At 41.1% G+C, this 20,230-nt stretch overlaps 1 protein-coding gene across 4 annotated transcripts in view; it reads right to left on the bottom strand.

The window, feature by feature from the left end:
• Positions 1-9,417: 9,417 nt before the first annotated feature.
• LOC138589598 (copine-9-like) overlaps positions 9,418-20,230 on the bottom strand; it is an 84,878-nt gene continuing 74,065 nt past the window's right edge. For all 4 annotated transcript variants that reach the window (XM_069659970.1, XM_069659969.1, XM_069659971.1 and 1 more), the window contains one exon: positions 9,418-13,418. In XM_069659970.1, the coding sequence (XP_069516071.1) occupies positions 13,236-13,418 (183 nt within the window). In that variant the 3' untranslated portion in view covers positions 9,418-13,235. The remainder of the gene's footprint in view (positions 13,419-20,230) is intronic.

Here is a 20,230-nt window from a genome sequence, read left to right as displayed (position 1 = left end):
TCATGTGTCATTGGTCATTTTGGTCGCCCTAGTAAATATAAAGCTACTTACTTACAAGATCAATGTTGTGCTTACAACTTTTTTCTGCGGTGTTGGGGGCTACTCGGAGTACTTTTTGTTCTGTTATTTTGTTGCTTTTCATAATAAGTAATCCATTAATGGAAAATAAATCACCGTATTCCCTTTTGCTTTTGTCACCACAAGAAAAGATCTCGGTTTCTCCTCTACTTTTTGGCAGGTGTGCCTACGCCTGAGCTGCGTACCAGCAGAAGGTAGCTGTGTCAGTGCGCATGTGTAGCTAACTAATTCAGCTAGCAAGATGTCAGAGAGGACAGCGTTTACTTTGTGGAAATATTCACATTATTTTGAATGTTTGTGTAAAAGGGACGAGAACAACATGACAGTGAAATGTAAGCTGTGTCTGGAGGAGAAGTGCTCGTCAGCTGTGAAGAGCTCGACTTCAAACTTCAGACTTACTTTTCCCAGGAGGTAACAGTAACGTAAAAAGTAACTTTTAAAAGTAACGTTACCCAACACTGCCCACAAGTAGCAAAAAATCAGTTAATATCGATATAAGTTTCCTGCCATCTTAGGGATACCTCAGCTTCTTTGCAAAACTGTTTCGCTTTTACAGTTTTAATCCTTCAAATTCCAGTCTAGTTGATTTTGTACACATGTGGTTTGTGGCGGTAATGGCTGATTTGTTAAAGAGCTGAGATCCAAGAGTTTCAAACTGACAGGTGTATTGTCCACACATGGAAGCAAATGCTCATAGTAACTTCTCTGAAAAGGACAATCAGTTTTCGGTTCTCTATGAGAAAACCAAGGGCCATGAGTGGACTCATTTAGTTTCATGAATTGCTAAATGGCATGACCTTTAGCAGCTTGGATCTACTTTGCTGTAATAATGAAGTCAGTAATCACCACTATTGTTTTCCAAAACTCCTCAGGTCTCAGATACTGCTGTTTTTCCAGGACAGAGGCTGCAGTGTTTGGCGGTGCTGTCATGGCTACTGCCATGCTCCGCAGAGAATATAATGCCTCCAAGTCCTGGATCTGTAGTCCTGATCCAAACCGTTTACAGACACAGAGAACAAAGCTTTGCCTTCATTCAAAGTCCAAAACAGGGGTATTATATATCCCCTTCCTCCTCCGTCTGTTCTGATCTAAAAATGGTTTAGAGACATGATGGTGGCCAACTTGTTATTTAATGGCTTTAAGTTCTGTCTGCCTATTCACAGACTCCAGTGTCGGGATTCTGAGGGTTTACGTGATGGGAAGATATGCGTCGTCGAAAACTCTCTGTACCGGACGGCCTGCTCACTATGACATAATATGTTGTGAGTGGATTTAAGTGAATTGACTGAAATGAGAAAAGTGCAATATGTAAGATGAAAATGTCCTCCAAGTATGCTGTTAGCATAATTGTAGCTGCACTGGTGGCAGAACATACCAGCCTTTTAGAGGATGATTTTAGCCAAGCCATCATTTCACATAACAGTAAGGGAATAACTTCTTTAGTAGCAGTGGGAGATGTTTTTGTGCTCCAGCATCACACCACAAACTTTTATCCAATATATCCATTTCACTGTTCACAACAAAAGAAATGTAGACGATTAAAAATAGCTCCACATTTCAGGATATGCTTTGCCAAGCCTTCAGTAAGAGGATTGATGCCACTCTCATTTCTCTATGATTCATATGAAGCTAGGATTCCTTTAGCCCAGGGGTCTCCAACCTTTTTTTCATCTGAGAGCTACTTTAAGTAAATGAAAGTGGCTGATGAAAGAGGTACTTGCATTACATTCTTGGCGTGGCCACCTTCATCGTCCATCATAAATGTGGCTAAACAGGCTAACAGCACCGAACTCCTCACTTTAGCTCAACTAGCGTACAGCATAACTGACCCGACCTGTTGATGGAGGTTGCTGCAACATTGCTGTGATTGGTTAGGTTCAGACGTTGACAAACCTGCCAGGAGCATCACCGTGTTTTGTTGACAGCTGATCGGTCTATCCTATTATTTTGTATTCGAGGGGGCGGGACATCTGTGTATTTGATGAATTGAAGTGGGAAAAGGCTTTCAAGGTGCATTTATTGTCATTGTATTTTTTGTACCGTCTGTGAACCTCTTGGCGAGATACTAAAATCCAGGCCGCGAGCTACCTGTTGGAGACCCCTGCTTTAGACTAGCTTAGCATACAGCCTGGAAGCAATGTTTTCCATCCAAAAGTGAAGGAAATTGTAAGTAAAATCACATCATTTTGGAGAGTTGAATCGTTATGAACTGTTGGTGTTGCTGTGTGATGAAAGTATTGCAGAGATTGTCTTTACGTCCTGCAGATGCATCAGAAATGGTCGATCCGAAATCCAATCAAAAACATGCTATTTAAACGTTTTTTTTGCTTGAGGAAAGACCTGATCAAGCATGGAATCAGACGTTTTACAAATCTTCATGTGATGTTTTGTTTTCAGCATCTTTTTGCTTTTATTGGATGGACAACTGAAGAGAGACAGGAAATGTCTGGAGAGTGGGGGAATACATGCACCAAATAATCTGCAGAGACTCGGAGTCGAACAAGCGATCAGTGCGTTGAGGACTGTAGCCTTTGAATATGGTGTGCTAACTGAGTTAAACCAGCGCCCCTTTGCTACATACGCAAACATATGCAATAACAGTGTACAGCCTACCAAACACATTTGAAGCAAGTTATTTTTCAAAATGCATTTAAAATAACATCTTATTTGCTTACTTCCTGGTCTGAACAGTGTGTAAGCATGGCAGCGGAGGAACAGGTAACAGACAGTTGTATATGTTCAACTATTTCTTTAACTTTAATATGTTTATCTTTGTTAAACAGTTCAAATCATGCTATGCTAACACTTAGCACAGACCTCCCACCTGGCTTGATTTACTGAAAGAGATAAAGAGTGCTATGAATGAATGAATGAGGCATGAAAACAGTCTTCCTGCTTGTACTTTCATTGAGAATCCTGAGGTCAGATTTCTGCTCATTTTGACCGGCTAGATTCAGTGGATGTGCCCCTCACAGGAAACAGGTGGAAGGGCGCTCTGCACCTTGAACTGAACTCAGCGTCTCTATGAAATCCTGGCACCTACGGGTCATCAAAACTGGACACTGGTCAACCTCAAGTAGCTGAAAGTGGCAGTAAAATTAATCCAGACACGGCTCCCCGAGAAGGCGGTGAAATTGACCAAGCTGCTCGCGCCCTCAGATGATGTCATGAGCTCAGACATGACAGCATTTGTTTCTTCGTCATGTCTGAAGGGGAGAATGTTTGCGGCTTGTTTTTAACCAACGCTAATAAACGCGTATGATGCTATTGTCAAACTGTGTGTGAGTCACAAGAGGTGAAAACTTGCTTCCATTTTGGTCTGAACACCTCAGAAGTTATTAAAGTTCAGCCTCCAGCAGCCAAAACAACAAGCTGCTGCTTTATGAGGGGTTGAACTGGACTTTTTCTTAGCAGGAGCAGTGAGTTTATTTCTATTTTTATCTGATTTTGTGCACCTTTATTAAATAAGGTAATGTATATTAATGAAGCTTAAAAAATGTACTGATAGGTGGATCTCTCTACATCAGACGAAGGCTAACTTTCCCCCCCATTTCCAGTCTTTATGCTAAGCTAAGCTGCTTCAGTGTAGCGTACAAACACCTACCCTTCAGCTAACTCTCAGCAGGTGAGCCAATAGTGGTTTTATGTAAAATGTTCAACTATTCCTTTTAAAGGATCAGACTCGGTGCCTCTAGAGAGACATTACATGGCTTTACACAGCGTGTGATTGTGCCGACGTTGGCTCGGCCTCTCTTTGGTTTATAACTGCGTCCACCTCTCAGCTGTGACAGCATAACAACAACAAAAAGCTGTTTTATAAAGCAGCTCGGCGGTGAGGTAAGTGGAAACACAGAAAGGCCACATTGTTGGTATGGGTAGTACTACTGGTTCTTTTATTGAGCCTTTAAAAATTCAACACGATTATTTACTCAGCGTTAAACTACAAACGTGTACAGTGGAATCTGTCACTTCTAATTAAGCCCCGTCATTCTGCACCCTCGTAACTGATCATACAGTTTTCCTGAGCTACGTTTAAACTTGCTTCCAGTTCATGTTTGAGGAAACCACTGTGATGCATGCACAGACCCCTAATTGGGCTGTGTTTGAGACCACTAGTTAAAGCAATTTTCTTTAAAGTGTTAGACTCAATCTTACAGTATCGCCTGTCCAACTTCGGTCGCCCTCAAGCCTTTCACTGAAACTTCAAGTGTGCCTCCTTTTCCCTTTTTTTCAAGCTTGAAGGCTCCATTTATATTTGCCCAAAGTTTCCCTGAGCTAAGCCTCTCTGACCTATTACCCAAAGTCCCACAAAACCTGGTTTGTTCGAGTCCCTTTAAAAAACACACGTTTCTGCCAGATGTTGTTCCCTGTTTCTTTCCACACACTCATAAAATATTATGTTTAGAAAGAAAGAAAGAACATAATGACCTCAGGATGTGCTTGTTGTACAGAGCTGCAGGAGACCGATGTGCAGTGAAAATGAAATAATCTGTGCTGAGTGAACAGATCAGTCTTTCTGTCGGCGTGTTTAAGGCCTCTACAGTGCAGTCCTTCTCTCCACGAGCTGCCTCTGCGTCTCTCTGAATGAGCCCTCTTCCTGCCTGCTTCAAAACAGCTCCTTTAGCAGCATGTTTACATCCCCGCAGAGCTTCTCCTCTGCCTCTTTAAGTCATTATGTGTAATAGGCTGTCACAGCATGTCCGGAACTGACTGTTCCTCTGTGCAGATGCAATGAACTGTTTAGTCACTTTTTCTCCCCCTTTGCGAAAGTCTACATAACAACATACTTAAAAAATAAACAGCCTGTTTGCTGAGCCCCTGTGGAGAGACTGGTATGTATTTTTAAGTACATGCTTTATGCTGTGACTAAGCATTTTCTAAAGTAAGCAACATTTTTTAGAGTAGTTTCCCAGTTTTTATAGAAGTTAGTTTGACCTGATAATGTCAAAAAGTGGCAATATTGCCTGTCTCATGATTGTCATTGTCACCATAATGTGAGTAGGGACTGTTTCTTTGTCGGTGCATTCACGTACAGACGGACTCACTGTGCTCTGTTCAGAAAACTGTTCAGGATGAAGTCTGAGGATTATCTTCAGTAACGAGAGCATTTTGCTTCTAAGAGACATTGCTGTCAAAATTCACAATTAGAAATGTTAAACCATTTGAGCTCTACAAAAACAATTATAACCGTCTCTATAGGAATGGGGGCGTACTCAATTAAACCAACTAACGCCCGGCCCACACTCAGATCAGAGCCCACACATGACGACAAATACTGATAGATTGAACAGTTTTGTTCCTGTGGTGTGTGGAGAGCAACGATTTGACCCAAACAGCACACCACACACTAACATTGAGTCCGACTCTCACAACTGGAATCTCATAAAATCTCTCTCGGTCAAACTTAACTGGGGTACACACTACAAGATAATCGGGCAGATTTGGGGCCTGATTCCCCTCCTCCGACAATCGTAAGCAAAGTCCTGATTTTTTGATGGTTGTAAAGATCTCTCCAGATGTTTCTGTGGTGTGAGGGATGTTAAGAGTGATTTTACTTCCCCTGATCTGCTCGGAAGAACATCATGGCCACACCGATTTCAAATCGTAAATATTTAACATGTTCAATATTAACGATCTGTTATCCTGTTGTGTGGGGGGAACCCCCGAGGATAGTCACGTGGAAGGAAACAATAGCCAGTAACAAGTACAGTCCATGTTCACGCCGTCTCCACCACTTCATCCACAGTTCTTTTTTCTTCCTGAATTTTCACTAAAAAGTCCAAAAACTATCATCACCAGTTCTTCCTGCCCGCCGTCCACCATGTTTGTTTACTCTAAAGTCTCATTTTACCACGAGAGTTTTGCAAGATTTCCAGTTTGGAGAGTCAGGACTGTGAATGAGTCTGTTAGTGTGTGGTGTGCTGTGTTGGCGTAATCGTTGCTCTCACACTAGAGGAACAAAACTAAAATCTATCATATATTCTCATGCGTGGGGTCTTGCACATTTTTTACATCTGTTAAGATTTGAAAAATCTTCAGTGTGGGCCAAACTAAAAGATTTTAGAGATTTTTCTCAATCTTAACAGATGTTGGGAATGTGAGCAAGCCCACACATGATGACATATAATGATAGCTTGAGCAGTTTTGCTCCTGTAGTGTGTTGAGAGCAAGGATATGATCCAAACAGCACACCGCACACTAACAGATTCTATTCATGAACAACTAGACCAGAGTCCGACTCTAAACACTGGAAATCTCACTAAATCTCTCGCAGTCAAACTTAGCGACTTTAAAGCCAACGAAGGTCGCAGACGGGCAGTTGGCTCTCGTTTGGTTCCACGTGACGATCCACAGACTGCGTGCTCGTGCTGCATGTTTGATATTTGAATTCGGCGTGGCCACGACGTTCTTCTGAGCAGAAGAAGAGCAGGAATATCTGGAGAGATCATCCTTAGAACCAACAAAGATCAGGACTTTGCTTACTTTTGTCTGAAGAGGGGAATCAGGGCCAAAATCATCTTGGTTATCTTGTAGTGCGTACCCCGCATTAATGAAACAAACAGTATGTATTTTATATTTGGCTGAGCCGGCTCTTTAAAATTGCTAGATTTTTATATAGATAATATATTGTTGCTCATACTGATGAAACCTACAGAAAGGATTACCCAACTCTGCAGCTCCTCTCTGCAGCATTTTGTTTTGGTCTTGTGCCTGCACACGTAATTGTTTTTAGGTTCACCTTTTTAGTTATGAAATATGAAATAATGCTGGCCCAGAAGGGAATGCACCAAACTGCTGAAATTATTACTCAGGAGCCAGTCCCCACACCCTCTGCAACCGGTGATCTAAACAACCCTCCGATCACCTCAGACCTGACTGGCTTCTCACTCAATTAACTAGTGGAAATGTGTTGCTAAATCACCACCTCTTGACCTGAATGACCTCTAATGAGAACAGTAGAGCCGGTAAAAATATTTACCGGTACCGAAAACACCTTTTCCTTTGCTGCCAGAGGCATAAAACAAACAGGAAAGATAAGAAGAAGCTGCAGAAATGTGGGGTGGAAGTGTAGAAAGTGTATTCAGAATAAAGGAAGGGAAATAAAGAGTCAGCTGACGATAGCACAGGCAACACCGCGTAAAGTTTTCTTTCTTCTTCTTTGTTGAATATCTACATTTGAACACACACGTGACTTTTTCTCCTTTGAATTCAAAACAAAAAAGTTGATGTGAACATTTTGGTGCAAGTTACTGCTGATATCAATGCTTTTGCTCTACGCACGGTCTGTTTTTCCTGCACACGCCGCAGCCTGCTGATAAAGAAATCATAATATATTGAAGCTTCATTCATTTTTCCTCAATACAATTTCTGACTTGGTGCGACAGTACGTTTATACTTTTGTCACAGCTCTCAGTCAGGCACGTTATTTATCCTCACCTTTAGATGGGACAGATATGAGGCAACATTATTTATAGTTCTGTCTATTCAAAGTGTTTTAATGTGTTTACTGAATCAGCCAGAGTCAGACCTTAGAGTCCCTGATCGTGATTAATGACTCTACTTCACACTGTCACTTTAAATTGTTCCTCTGCAGATCAATAACAACAAACAGTGATCGCATAGTGCTGCTTTATGTTTGGTATTTATGTTGTAGAGTTTATGCATAAACACAAACAAAATCAATCCTTATATACGAAAACACATTTATCAAAGCCGTTCAAACGTCTTCGTATGTTCACATTCATAGACATGACATAAGCAACATTTCTCCCTACTTCGGGATAAATTATTCTCATTGAGGTCTTTTATTTGCAGAAAATGACGACTGATTAAGAAAAAACAAAAGATGCAAAACAGATGTTTTTCAGAGGTCGAATAAAGCAAAGAAAACAAGTTCATGTTGAAACAACAGAATACTAATGTTTTAACTCAGGAAGAGTTCATGAATCAATATCAGGTGGAATAACCTGGTTTTTAATCACTGTGTTCATGCATTTCTGCATGCTCCGCACCGGTCTGTCTCAGTGCTGCTGGGTGACGTCCATCTTCCTCTTGATCACATTCAGGAGGTTTTCAGTGGTTCACATCTGGATTGGGCCGGCCATTACATGAAGACAGAGTTACTGATTTAAGGAACATTTGGAGTGGTCTCTACATTTATTCTGGAGCTGTATGTAACATATGTTACGTTACGTTACGTTACGTTACGTTACGTTACGTTACGTACTGACGAAAATACGACATGGCTATATTAAGAAAAAAGATATTGTTAAGGATAAATAAGTACTGACATCCATAAAGGTGGAAAATACTTTGCATTAAATATCACATTGTATTAATACAAAAAACTACTTTGATTATGTTTAGACCAAGATTGTGGTTTGGGTTCAATTAATACTTATTAATAAGTTTTACAGTACTTATTGTACATTACATACATAGGCCTAAATGTCTTAATATAGTACATAAGTAACATTATGTATAAGTTAGTGGTTCTCAAAGTGGGGTCCTAGGATCCCCGGGGGTCCGTGAACCATAGCCTTGGGGTCCGCGAAAAAATTATAACAAATTAATAATACATTTTAAAATTGTGCTGTATCATTAAAAACTGCATGTGTACAGATGAGCACCATCTGCGCCAATGAAACAAGCATATTGAGTCCATTACTCCCGCCCACGTGAGCTTTGGACCAATAGAAACTGATCTGATTGTGACACATGACGTCAATCTGTCATGAATCACTCAACTCCCTCAGGTCGCAGTGAACCGTTCCTGCTGCTGTTAGTTTTCTGAAAGCTTTAAGATCCCTTGAAAAGTTTAAATGCTGTCAAGTTGAGTCCACAAGCAGTTTGAATAAATGAGCCTCTGTTTTAAAGTCTATAAGTGGTACAAACATGATTCAAACTGAAATATTTTTCTGCTCATCACTATGAAACAGGTCTGAAGTATTTAGTTTGATATGTTTTACATCGGTGTTACGATTATGAGGGGGTCCTTGGAAATTGTTCTTCTCTGTGAGGGGTCCCTGGCCCCTAAAGTTAGATGTAAGTGACAAAGAGTAAGCGTTGCCTTTCAGGACTCAGTCTCTGGTCTCTTTGGTGAGACCCCTGTTTTTGTGTGACCCCTCCGTCACCCCCGGCCACCATCCAAGTATTATCGCTCTTTTTACTCCTTCACCGAACTTTCAAGAGGATTTGTGTGTCCCATACGAAAAAGGATCTTTACTGACTCTCCATTTGTTTCCTTGGTGCCTGTAAGTGTCTAAAATAATTTTGTGCATGTGGTTTTAATACGTTTTTCATTACACACATTGCAGTGAGACCACACTGAGTGGGAAAACATATTTAATCGTGTACTGTAAATACAATGAAACTCATTCTCATGTTTTAAACACTATGACACACATTTTTACAACCCTACGACAAAGATAAGAGACCGACAAACAGCTCCTGTTGTACAAAAATCTAACTACATTCTTTAAGTGCCTTCACAATCCAGTTTTATACCATTGGTGTCTTGCAGAGACCTTACATGTCTATTTTAAATGACCTTTGGGACCGGCCATATCATTGCAAAATATCAAAAATACAAGTCTCTCGATGGGGAAATTACCAGGTTTCTGCAAGACACTGCAAAGAGCAGGAAATCTACACATGAAAATATACACTGACACGAGAAAAATGCATATAACTTTGAGAGATATGTGTCTCTCTCTTCTTTTTTGGAACAGTTACAATGACAACAACCTGAACACTGCGACGCATTTATTCCTCAACATGCAAGTTTATAAAAAACAAATGTACTTACACGACACATAAAACGGCATCAACAACCCTCTAAGCCACCATCATTACACCGACAATAACAAAACATCTTCAGAGAGTCACAGAAGAACATAGACCAGTTGTTTCTCTATAATTAACACATTATTTTTAAGGACAGTTGCATCAGGTCATGCATCTGTACTGTGTGAGTTATACAGTAGTATATGAATGTACAATTGTCATGCATATTAAAAGATACCCTGCTATACATATGATGAACACTAGGTGGCAGATTTGGCTCACTTTGTACACAGCTCCAGCCTGCCTGGGAGTAAAATGTCAAGTCATGGCAGGGGAGAGGCAGAGGAGGAGGGGGGCATGCATAGGGCAAACATTAAGCTGGGAGTCAGGTATATTGCTTTTTGAAGAATGTGCATCATCCCTCTTTGAGAATTCTTTCCCAACAAATATGCATACAAAGACTCATCAGATAGAGAAACTAAACACTGAGCTGTCCTCTCCGACGGTCTCTCATTTCTCTTTCCCTTCTTTGTGTCCTTGTCATCTCCGTCTGTTTCCTTCGCTCTCTCCTGGCTTTGATTTTTTCCCCTTCTATTCCACCCTCCCTCGCTTTCACCTTCATCTCGCTTCCCTTTACTCTGCCCTCCTCCCTGTCTCTTCCTTCCTCCTCCTCCTTCTCCTCCTCTCCAGAGAGACTGGCATTTCTCTGACAGCAGGAGGGGAATCGGCACCCGGCCTCAGCCCACGCTGGGAAAAGAGAGTGTGGGTGTGTCATGGCAGAGAGAGTCGGTGTGTGTTTGAAGACGTGCATACCTGTGTGTGTGTGTGTGTGTAGGTCTGTGAATGGTAATGATGAACATGTGACAGGAACCCCCACACCAGACCTGCCAACACTTGTCTGCCACTCTCTGCGTGACGTCCACATCAGAAACTCAAAGACTCCCTTATCACTCCCCTTGTAATTAATTCATCTGCTAGCTTTGTTGATTACTAAGCAGATTTATGGTCATTTATGGAGCGTGATATAATGACATCTTCCTCAGAAAGTGTGAGTCGCACTGATTTGATTATGATTTAGAATTAAACGAGTCCAATCATTGTGATGGGAAGTGCAACAATAAGACATTGAACGTATCTAGTTTGCTCAAGTGGATGGTAGCTTTGGGGGAAGACGGGAGCCGGAGGGTGGCCGGTTGAAGTCCCCGCACAGACCAGCCAAAGAATTGGGGCTGGTAGCTGGAGAGGCGCCAGCTCCTTTCCTGGGCTCTGTCGAGGCATGTCCATGTGCAGCTCCCTCACTCTGACATGTCTCCATTAGTGCATGTCCATAGGATCCTGCTTGTACACGTGTCTATTTCGGGCCTTTGTGTGTGTGGCCTGTTTGTACTAACTAAGTGGGAAAAAAAAAACTTCCCCTCGGGGATTAATAAATGTGTCTTCTTCTTCTGCCCTTTCATGTAGGAATAATTGAAACACTAAGAAACATTTTTTAATGATTGAAGTGAAAAATCGGTCTTGTCTTTTGAAGAAGTTCCATGTCTGTCCCTGCAATGGACCCCATGCATCAATGCTGCCGCTAACCCAATCAATGTAGGTATAATGAATTTAAATAATTAATACAATCTGAGGACATTTCATTATTGCTGTTAAATAAATCTATTAAAGAGTACATTTTATTATAATTTTATATGAAACATAATAACTAGGGCTGACTCTGAAGCCACTTTCCTACTGGTCCAAAACCCCGCTAACAGTCAGCTTTTTTACTTGATGGGAAAGGTTACGGTAAGCATTCAGACCGGATCGAAAGACTCTGCAGTAGACCCGGGTAATTATCGCCTCGGCTCCAATCGGCACTGATGGGAACACAAAACCCGTGTCGACACGCTAACCTCCGCCCCCTTTCCGGCGCCATGCTATGCTCCGTCGGTAACTTCTGCGACACCTCGTCATCTCAGCTACAAATTCCGCCCGTCTCCGTCCGAGCAGCGCTCGAACATTGTTCCAAATTTGTCAGCGCCGAGTTTGATACACAGACTGAATGAGTAATAGATACAATAAAGACCTAACCACCGTAACGTCTTCACTGTTTACTAACCCTGTTTTGTGACGTCAGACGGTGACGCAGCAGAAAAGAGATCAAAAGGAGTATACTTCACTGGCAATGGGAACAGTGACAATCTGCATTTATAGGCAGGTCTTCCCGGGTCTGAAAAACCTGCATCACAAGCTAATTTTGGTGGGAAACGGGTAAAAATGAAGGCCAGACAGGCAGAATTTACCCTGTGGTGCATAACTTCCACTGGAATGGACAGATTGATTTTCAGTCACAGAAAAAAATGTGAGATAAAAATAGAATAAAATCGGTAAAAAGTTTACCCTTGCATTTTGGATGACAAAGATCCAGAGGGACTGTTCCCAGGTTGGGACATGGTGCTGCAATGTTAATGTTTCACCATTGACGCCATGCATTAAAGGGTTAAAGTACAGTTTTAAAAGTACCTAATTGGCCATCATCGGCTGTACCAGTCACTGCTGCAGCTCTAACTGTTAACTGCATTGATGAGTGAACAAAATCAATGGCAGAAACAAACTTTTATTTCTGTTAAATTCCCGGCACGTCCCTCTAACCTCCGGCAATTTCTGTCCCTCTGCACTCCACTTCAACTCTCCTGCATCTCCTGAGGGAGTCACTCCTCACAGTTTGAGAGCTTTAGGATCGCACTAATAGTTTGGCGGCCGAACTTTCAGTTTCACAAGATTTGGTACCGCCCAAGGATAATAGCGGTATTATAAGTATAAATCACCAACACCTGTCCGCATGGTGACCAATTACTCCAACAGTCAGGACAGCCCCAAAGCACCTGAAACAAGCTGCTGTACACCGCCCATCCACGGTGTGTTTGGGGACTAAGCTTCAATTTAATCTACTGTCTGGCACTTCCTGGGACTCCTGCCAAATGTGACTAGTGTCAACACTTGGTCAGGACAAGGACAGAATTCAGAAGAAGGTGTCTGGTGAAGGGAGTTCAAAAGTATAAGCTCTGCATGATGGTGAGCAGAGAGGAGGGGGGCGGTCATGGTTCAGTCTCGCTGCTCTGCCACGCAGTAAATGTGAAGTGTAACAGGGTGAGTTCAGAAGGAAAGCATGAGGAACATCAGCGGGTGAGTCAGGGATGAGTGCCCACTGTGTCGGTGTGATGTGCCTGTTTAGCTTCAACGCCGATAAGAGATGAAGAGGGCAAGTCACGGGTCGATCCTTCTGCTTCTTTAAGTGACAAATAACTGTAGCAGAAGTGAGTATGGATAACTGGAGGGGGGAAAGAAAGAGAGGAGCAGAGACAGGTGGATGTGACTGGCAGTGTCGGGGGTCAGATATGCCGGTGCAGCTCCGGTAGCGGCGAGGAGGAGAGGGCCGGTCGCGGTTCAATTCCTCGGCTCTTCATAAAAGACAGCAGCTGGTCGGGGATCTCTGCCAGGACGTCCTTCGCCAGCCGGGCCATGCTGAGGACCTGGTTTCCAGATCTGTCGATGTAGTCTCTGAATGGAACAAACTAGAAGTGGAGACAGAGTAGTTCAGATTCTGGTATACATTGTATTTCATAAGACGGGTGTGTAGGAGAAGAAAAAATCAAAATCATCCGTCAAAACTGTAAGTCAAATTCTGCACACTGTCCAACTTGCAGAAACTGTTTGCCTGATGACGGTCACGTACCGAAACATTGCAAGCAAATACATGTCTGCAAGTTGGACAGTGTGCGAGAGTTTACTCGTAATCTCTCATTGGAGGCATCATAAAGAAGGGATGAATCTAGATATTTTTTCTTATACTGTTAAAAGGGAATTCCATTAGTTTTAAATGTTTTACATATTTCTTTTGGTTGTAATGAGTAATAAGTACAAAAACTTTGGAATTGCTCCAATCGATTGTCGGGATCTAACAGGCAGGATCAACATATTTCCACTAAACGTGTTTGTTTTTGTCAATGACATGTTGAATTTTAGTCAATGTGTGTTCCTCTGTAAAGGATCCTTTACAGAGGAAGACCTTGGAGTAGTGGCAGACTGGCTGAGCAGCAATCCTTCTACCTTTATCCCCATTCAATATTATTTTGGGCTTTAAAGATGATCACACCATGTTTTTGAAAATCATTATCGTGCTTGGCAAAGTGTATATAATGAAGTCAGTCCAAAAGTTTCCTTTGAGAACCTTTATTTGAAGGATTGAGAATCGAAAGCGTGTGATACAGAGGAATGATTCTCAGGATAGTCTTATGATATACATAATGTAATAAGTTTTGGTTTCTTCTGATTTTAAAAGAGTAAAGAAACTTTAGACCTGAATTAAGGTACAAAATATCTGTTTTTAATTTAATTGGATATTTTTATTTATTGTATGTATGTATGTATGTATGTATGTATGTATGTACTGTTTGTTTGTTTATGTGTAAAATAAAATTTAAAAAAGACCTTGGACAGCAATAATCAAAAAGATACGTTTACTCTAAACTTATCTTTACTTAAGAACTTTAGAAGTTGTTTCTAAACCAGAAATGGTCATTAATTCAATCTCCCCACAGCAACCAGACTTCATTGAGAAAAACAGCTATTGAAACCAAACAAGCTGTTCCACCACTGCCTTGATCTGTTTGTTTATAATATTAATACTTTATTTGTATAGCACTTTTCAAGACAGGAGCACAAAGTGCTTTCCAGGAACAAGTTAAAAGACACAATCACAAATGTAGATGAAAAAAAAACTGCAACATACAAACATGCAGCTTAACGGCTGTATAAAAGAAAATGTTAAATAAAACAAGCGACAGGTAAAATACAATAACGTTAAAGTATGCACAACAGAGCTCTAATAAAATGAGCTGTCAGATAAAAAGGTAAGTTTGTAATCACTGTTTTTGTCAATGGACTCTGGTGGCTTTGAAAAGAGAAATGCAGTGGCTGTTTGTGTCTGTTTGAGTTACTACTCTTGTGTAGCACTGGCACCAGGTGCATGAGGGAAGGTATCAGTAATTAATGATATATATATCAAACAGAGTGTTTTCTGAGGGACTGGTTTAGCTCAGTGGATAGAGCATATTCAGAGGCTACAGTCCTCGCACAGCGGCTGCAGGTTTGACTCCCGCCCTCGTTCTTTGCTGCATGTCATCCCCTTCTCTCTTCTCCCAATATTTCCTGTCTCTCTTCAGCTAACCTATCAATAAATGCGGAAATGGCAAAAAAATAATCTTGAGGAAAAAAGAAAACGCTTCCTCACGCTCTATCAGTGATGGATTTTAAAACGTATCTTGCCATTAAAGCTTTAATCAACAACAGTTATGAGCCCCATTTGTCACATTGAATCCCTGCATACATTTTCTCATCATCTTTTCATAGATGCTGATTTGTGTTGCCCACTTTATAATTTGCGACAGTGCACTAACGTAACTGTTCTCAGTACTGACAGACAGTATGTTAAATTCTTTGTAAAGACGTCTTTTAAGGTTTATTACCTCCTTTTATTTCCTTTGTGCAAAGGAAAGGATTCAGTGACATATTAAACAGTTTTAAAAAAGTAAATGGACTGCACTTAAAAAGCTTCTTCATAGTATTTCGAATAATCAAAGTGGGTTACAGTCGGGGACGACAGTAGCTCGGTCTGTAAGGATTTGGCCGGTGGGTTGCCGGTTGCAGGTTTACAGACCAAGTATGGAAATTGGGACTGGAAGCTGGAGAGTTGCCAGTTCATTTCCTTAAGCTCAACTGTCCGTGTGCAGCCCCTTAACTCTGACATCTCTCCATTAATGCATGTCCATAGAGTCCTGTGCATGATGTGCATCCTAATAACAGAGTAAATTTCCCCTTCATAAAGTCACATTGCATACCAACCCCATATCAACCCCATTCACACACACAAAGCGGTTTCGGTGTCTTGTGCCTAAGGACACTTGGACATGCAGAGAACGAACCACCCATCTTCAGGTCAGTGGACGACACATTAAACCACGGCCACCCTTCTTAAGGAGGCAGAACAAGACCTGAATGTAATCCCTCTGTTTGACCTTGTCCTGCTTGAGCCTGACGTTAATCTGAAGACAGCGTTCAATTTAGATTGAGGTGTCGTAAGAATCTTAATATAGCCGGCTGTCCGAGTAAGATTGCTGTCATGACTTTTAAATGAGGTACTTTATTCGGACATGAGATGGATAAGTCATTTCGTGTACGTGTACTTTTTAGAGTGTTTTTCAAAGTCAGTAATTTTACTTTTACTTGAGTGTGTTTTAAATGAAGTAAAGTAATTCGCTACATTTGTACATCCATCCTTTAGTGAGTAAAATATTTATCTACAGATATTGTGAGCTAGAAAGAAAAACTGACTTGGACCAGACATCAGTCAAATGCATCGCATCAGAAACAGCCGTTAGATCGCTCTCTTCAAAGCCACCAGACTCCATTAACAAAAACATTCATTTTACGTCATAGAACACAGGACTTGCTGCTGGTCTACCGCTGCATCATTATGCGTCAAAACACATGTTAGTTCAGAATGGAGCTAACTCTTTGAAACACCACACAATAACAAAAACAAGCTAACTGATGGAGGCAGCGGTAAACCACCAGCAACTCTGGTGTTCTCTGTGGTTAAATTACTGTTTTTGTCAATGGAGTCTGGTAGCTATGAAGAGAGCTAGATAACTGCTGTTTATGCTTTTTCTGTGGTTCTTACTTTTTGACAAAAGGTCTGTCTCTTGTCTTTTTGACACCAAAACATATTTACAAGGTTTGAAAATAACAACGTTTAATGTTACTTAGGCTATAGCTGGGAGCTGATGGCTACAGATTACACCCATTGGTGTGTAGACCACAATTTTCAAGGCTTAAAGTTTTGCATTTTGGCCGTTGCCAACTTGGTTTTTCGGAACCAGAAGTGACCATATTTCTAAGAAAGGGTGATTACATATTGCCTTGGTAACAACTTTTCAATCCAGGTAGTAAGCCACTTCCTAGAGCATTCCCTGCACTGTCGTCTATTTTACTCAAAATGGACAATAATTGACAAAATGGACATCATGCGGTATTGAGGAAGACCTGAAACTATTGAGACCATAAACTCACTGGGAAAATGTTAACGAGGATAATAAAACAAGAGAGAAGTAGGTTCATTTTCTGGTAGACTTGCATACATTCAGACTCTTTGTGCAACCAGTGAACACTCCCCCCTGCTGGTCATTAGGAATAATGCAGGGTTTGAGGCACTTATGCATTAGATTCACTTTTCATACTCGGAGGCCACATCCATTCTTTTACGCTGTCTCCACCTGAACAGACCATTTATATGGAAATAAAGTCGATACAGAGCTATCAGCACTCTCTTCAGACAGGAGGCCACTCTGTACATCTGAAAATAATACTTCTAAATAACCCTCCATCAGTTTATGGAACATAAGTAATCGTCTAATAAGAGCTCGAGAAAAATAATCAATCATGCTGCAGTGAGGGAAGTAATCATATTAAATCAATAACTAAGAATATATGGAAATGTAAAGGGATTGAATTTCTGCCACACGTGTAAACATCCTGATTGAATTAATGTCGTAATAAAGTTAAAGGCAATCAAAGGATTACTGTGAGCAAGCAAATGTGATTACTGCTGTCAGTGAAACAAACTGCAGGGACAGGACTGTGTACACATGATCGCAACATTAATACAGCTTTACATGAAAAGTATCAAACATCCAGTTAATAACCTGGTGTGAGTTCAAGCTACCCCTGCTCACTGATAGCAAGACAGTGGAGTTAATCATAACCCTTATAGTATTAAGGAACATCTTATGAATATTTATCTTGCAATATAAAGCCACTGCCAACTTTGCTTGTTATCTTAAACTCTCACAGGCCTCCTCTCAACTTCTAGGCACTTCACATTTATCAAAGTAAACACTCATTTATCACTGTACCTCCTGCTGACTGGGCCATCTTCACCACACTGTACAAACATTGTTATCAGGAGCACTTGTATTTGCCTCCCATTTGTGTTCCCGTATCTCTTAAAGACCTTCTGAAAATTGCTGTTTACTGTTGCCGGATCCGTTTTCTTTGGTCCCTCGTGAGGTTTCCGCTCGCTCCTTATGAAACTCACTGCACAACTTTAAAAGAAAAAGCTGCTCTCTCTTGTTGAGTTGGAAAGTGATAATGAATAAAGTGTCTGAGAGGGCAGACGAGGTAAAGAAACGTCTCTGCTTTGTTTGGACAGTTTTTATAGTGATCATTAACTATGTGTCAGGCTTTAAACTCACCTCTTAAGATTAGTAAACAGAGTTTTACAGTGGCGACCTTAAACGACATATATTCAGAATTTAGTTGTGCAAAAGACAATAAGGAGTTCTGTAAGAACATTTTATTTAAAGTGGTAATTTCGATTTCGTTCTCTTTGGCGGCACCTATGGTGATAAACGGTCATTGCGGGAGCACACTTCCCAGATATCCAGACAGTGCTGCATGTGTGACGTCCACGGTTGGCTCCGGTTGTAACTCTTGATTTTCCTGGCTGACGGTCGCTTTCCTTTTCAGACTGTTTGCTTCATCTGAGCATCGAGTTTGTTTCTTTTTCTTTGGATTTTCACTTCTTGTTGAAGTTGTATCTGTAGTCATTGATTCTTTCTTCGTTTGTTCAGCCATAGTAGATTACTGTTTACTCGCAACACTTGCAGAGAACGGAAAAGCAGCCGCTTAGCTCCGCCTACCCTCTCTGGCAGACCAACCGTAATACTGCAAATGCAAAGGCTTTCATCAGTGAGCCATAGGCTCGATCACCATTGTGTTACCTCATTCCGCGATGAGTAGAGACTTAACAGACATTTATTGAAATGAAAATCTTTGAGATTATCACTTTAAAGTATTTTTTTTCACTAACCAAAATGGTTAACAATTAACTTCACAGTAACAGTCAATTGCGGGAGAACCTTGCTAACTAAGCTAGTACTAGGGATTGCTGACACCTTGTGTTTGCTAACCGCCGGCACCTCTCCAGCTTCACCCATCGCGTCCAAATAGTCATTTGTGACTGCAAAAAATCAAGATGGTGACGGCCAAACAGCCAAACTCAAGGATTTAACACGGCAGTCCAAAAATATAGGAATGACTTAACTACGTCCACTTCTTAAGCCAGAGATATACTTGCTTTTAACTACGTGTTTGTGTGTGCGTGATGGCTGCCACGCATTCCCTGGATTTGTTTGAAGTGTCGGTGATCTCAGAATAACAGTAACCACCTCGAGTGTCACCATGTCTGTTGTTTACATCTTGCACATACAGTAGTTGCATATGGCCTTAGCTCTCTGGTGCGCCCTCTAGAGGTGTCCTCCAGTAACACGCGTAGTGCAGAGACAAGTATGTGAACAATTATGATCATGACAGTCGGTTGTGTACGCGAACGCAACGTCAAAAGTTTATCCCCGGCCATACAATCTTTGTTACACCCGGCAACTTTCAGCCAACACTGGTCAGTTGAAAATATATATATATACATATATTTGCAGACTACTTTTATCCAACCACAGTGGGGATATTGTTAAGCAGAATACTGATGTACACTCAGTGTATTATAAGATAAAAAAACAATATGTAAAAGCATTATGTAAATACCACTTCATCCTCGAGTAGTGGGAGTATAAAGGAGTCTTTAAATATTGGTTTTAGCTTGAGGAAGTCTGAGGCGGCTCCAGATGGCAGAGACAGTAGATGTAAAGAGTGGGAACAATCAGACGGATGGATTTTTTTTTTTATAACTGTCTGTTGTAAAGATTCTGCAGACTTCCTATCCGCTGCCAGCTGTATCACTGCAAACATTAACCATCTTATTAAATACATTCCTGTTTGACCTTGAGTAATTGATGTGAGCAGATAAAGGAAGCAGTGAGCACAGCCTCTTAAACATTGTCATCAGGTTCCTGTCAATCTGGAACTCGACACAAAAAGTTAGAGCAGTACACTTGGTGCGTACTTCCGAACTCTTTTCATACGACTGCAGTGAGTTTAATCAACTTATACCTTTTATGTTTAAGTGGCAATTGATTGGAATAAGGACACGAGTGAGTGGTCTGACACACAGATAATTAATATCCTCTGAACAACCGTCAACATCAGGTGTCTTTCTCTCAAAGAATTAATCCGATGTTATTACATTCCCTTCAGGCATAGCTGACATATCCTGCCCACAAAGACTGGATGGAAGTTGAGGTCAGAATGATCTTTGACCTTAAACCATCAAAATCAGACCTGTTCCTTGAGTCTGAGTAGAATTTTGTGTCCAGTTTAAAAATATTCCCTCCATGTGTTGTGCGTCCACAAGAATGAGCTCTTCTCCAGGTCA

The sequence above is a fragment of the Semicossyphus pulcher genome, unplaced genomic scaffold (assembly GCF_022749685.1).
Source record: "Semicossyphus pulcher isolate SPU_LCO1_2020_fin unplaced genomic scaffold, fSemPul1.0.p SCAF_13, whole genome shotgun sequence".
Lineage (NCBI taxonomy): Eukaryota > Metazoa > Chordata > Actinopteri > Labriformes > Labridae > Semicossyphus > Semicossyphus pulcher.
The sequence above is the reverse complement of the archived record's forward strand: the minus strand, read 5'-3'. Positions and strand labels throughout refer to the sequence as shown.